Source organism: Thunnus albacares, chromosome 16 (genome assembly GCF_914725855.1).
Source record: "Thunnus albacares chromosome 16, fThuAlb1.1, whole genome shotgun sequence".
In the NCBI taxonomy this organism is placed as follows: domain Eukaryota; kingdom Metazoa; phylum Chordata; class Actinopteri; order Scombriformes; family Scombridae; genus Thunnus; species Thunnus albacares.
Genome location: NC_058121.1, coordinates 17,881,236 through 17,883,959, shown reverse-complemented (window position 1 = coordinate 17,883,959; position 2,724 = coordinate 17,881,236). Strand labels below are relative to the sequence as shown.

The following is a 2,724-nucleotide window of genomic DNA, read 5'->3' as shown; positions in this document are numbered from 1 at the left end:
CTTTTTTCTAACCCTTGCCTTTCAATTGATCATCACATTGCTTTCATGAGTCTTGATCACTTCTGATTAACCATTTCACACAACATTAAACAACCCTCTTCTATAGAGCGATATAAATAAACATGACTCGTCCTCTGCCCCACACATGAAAAAGTGATGCCTAGCCCCCCTTTTTTCACGTTTCACGGCTGAAAGTGGGTTAATTAAGAGTGAATGATTTACTAATTAGCCATAAGGACACAGTATTACACTAGATTACTATGCTAATGGTGGATCACTTTGACCTGAATATGCCTGAATAGAGGAGACTAGTGAGAGGAGGTCAAGTCTGAAAAAACACCACAACAGTGAGATAAACAATCATAGAAAGGTGATCACATGAACAAACATGGAGCATCTGATAAAGGTGCATGACGTCACTAAATATGGGGGCAAACTCATATTGTAATTGGCCACACACAAAAATGAGAGTTTAAACGTATATTCATCCTTTTTTTTCTTGTGTATTACCCGGAAAAAAAAAGATAAATAGGAAGATCTTTAAGATGTTTTTAAGGCGACAGTGTATCAATGTGTGATCTGACATTTATTAAAAACATTTGTTCAATTACATCGTTTGAACATTACATCGTTTGGCAGTCGATCGTCGAGGAAGGCATCCTGCTAATATGGACCCACTCCCGGTGTCAGAAACATCAGTGTCGGTTTTCTGGCTTTGCCTTTTAAAAACCGAACTTCACAGAAACACCAGAGTGAGATATTAGCCTGACACACACACACGCACGCACGCACGCACACACACACACACACACACACACTTACATATCTGTATTGTAGAAAAATAGTGATCACTAACTGAATCCAGTTTCACCTGATTCAAGACTTTTCCATACAAAAAAAAAAAAAAAAAAAAATCGCTATGAGCAATCAATTAAGGTCAATACAAGCACAACATAACAGCCTACAGCCTATAGGCTTCAACATTTTCTCAAAGAGTCCTGAATATCTTTACGCGAGGAAAACAACATAATGTGCCATGTGTGAACATTTGATAGCAGCATCTGAATATTTTGCACTGTGGGTTGGACATCTAAGCAGAATGGGCAGAGCAGCAGGCAGTTCAGCATCTTCAACTACACATGGAGCACCGCTGTTTGTGAATTCACCAAATCGTTCCTGTATTGCTCCAGCCAATTTCTGAGCTCAGAAATCCGGTATCCTTCTGGACCTCTGCCCCCCTGATACACCACTCTCTCATCCCTCACGATGTAAAGTCTCTCAAAGTATGCTCCGTACGCGGCGTTGGATGAGTTGTCCATATTATCCACCACGACGTTGCTCCCGGGCATCTCGGTGAGCATCAGTTGAGCGGCACTCAGTCTGTCCTCCAAGCAGCGGTGCTTGGGGATCTGATAAGGAGCGTCCGAGCTCACCCAGCCGTCCGACGGATGCGCCTCCTCGATATATACTACTAAAAAGTCCGCAATGTCTGCGTACTGGCTCATGACGCGCTGAAACGCCGCCAGGCGCGTCATGAATGGCGGTCAGGAGCAGCTGCCAAAGTTAAGAATGAGCGGTCTCTTCTCTTTCATGCAGTCTAAGATCCGAACCCTCCTCCGCTCCTGGACCAGCACCACTTCGGTGTTGGGCGCAGCGCTCCCGAGGTGCGCAGATTTGAGAAAGTCCAATTTCTGGCCGTACCACACGGCCCTGAGGGACTCCAAGGTGAACATCTTATTAGAGTCAGAGACGCACACCGGCGGGTCGTCCGGGCTGTCCTGCCTCTCTCCCATTTTCAGCAACACTTTTTTCCTTATGCACAAGAAATCCAGGAGCCACAGCATGACGGCGGCAAGGAGGAACCGGGGCAGCAGCATCAGGCACAGGGCTGCATGCTTCAGCGCCCTCGCCATTTGGACACCGCCAGAGTCGTGCATCATCTCTTCCCCTTCCGATAGGATGCGACTGGGCCGGCGAAAGAGACAACTAGTAGCCTATTTAGTCACCTTTACCCATTGGAGAAAACTATCTGACGCACGTAGGCACTCTTTTTATAGGTACAGCAGCATTTGAATAATGGGGAAAAAAAGAGAAAAAACACGCCTCCGGTACCCGCACCGCCCACTCACATGGTGGGGATTACCTCCCGTCAACTCTGGGCTTCAAAGATCCAGAGAGAGAGAGAGAGAGAAAGAGAGAGAAAGAGGGAGAGAGAGAGAGAGAGAGAGAAAGCGAGAGAGAGAGACAGAGAGAGAGAGAGAGAGAGAGAGAGAGAGAGACGCTCGAAGCTGTCTGAATTACAGCGTCTTCAATCCACGTGTCGACAAAACATGACAGTGGATGGATGTTTTTTATATCAATGTCAGACACTTGGATTAGTTTTAATTGGTTGTAGCTGAACGCACGGATGGTCATGAAAGTCAGAAAGGAAAAAAAAAAAAAACATCTGACTTCACTTCATTCACAGTCTGTGAACTCACTTCTCCCTGTAGCGAGTGTAGGAGCCTCTGCAGCCACTAGACGGAGCTGGATTCACACAGACTGTAGGCTGGATGAGTCATTCTGCTCTGGTTGGGCCCCTGAACATTGAACACAATATGAGAAACGGTAGAGAGCCTAGTATGGTGTTGTATAATCTGCTAACAGCACTTAAAAAATGTCAAGATATTTAAATATTTAGAAATAGTTAAAACGTGATTTTTAACCTATTATCTGTATATTTAG

The 2,724-nt window shown here is 45.2% G+C and overlaps 1 protein-coding gene across 1 annotated transcript; it reads right to left on the bottom strand.

Annotated features, from left to right (window-relative positions):
* Positions 1-567: 567 nt before the first annotated feature.
* On the bottom strand, positions 568-2,192 carry LOC122999943 (thyroxine 5-deiodinase-like). The gene has a single exon (XM_044377317.1). The coding sequence runs from the start codon at positions 1,938-1,940 to the stop codon at positions 1,134-1,136; it is 807 nt and encodes a 268-aa protein (XP_044233252.1). The 5' UTR covers positions 1,941-2,192; the 3' UTR covers positions 568-1,133.
* Positions 2,193-2,724: the final 532 nt, after the last annotated feature.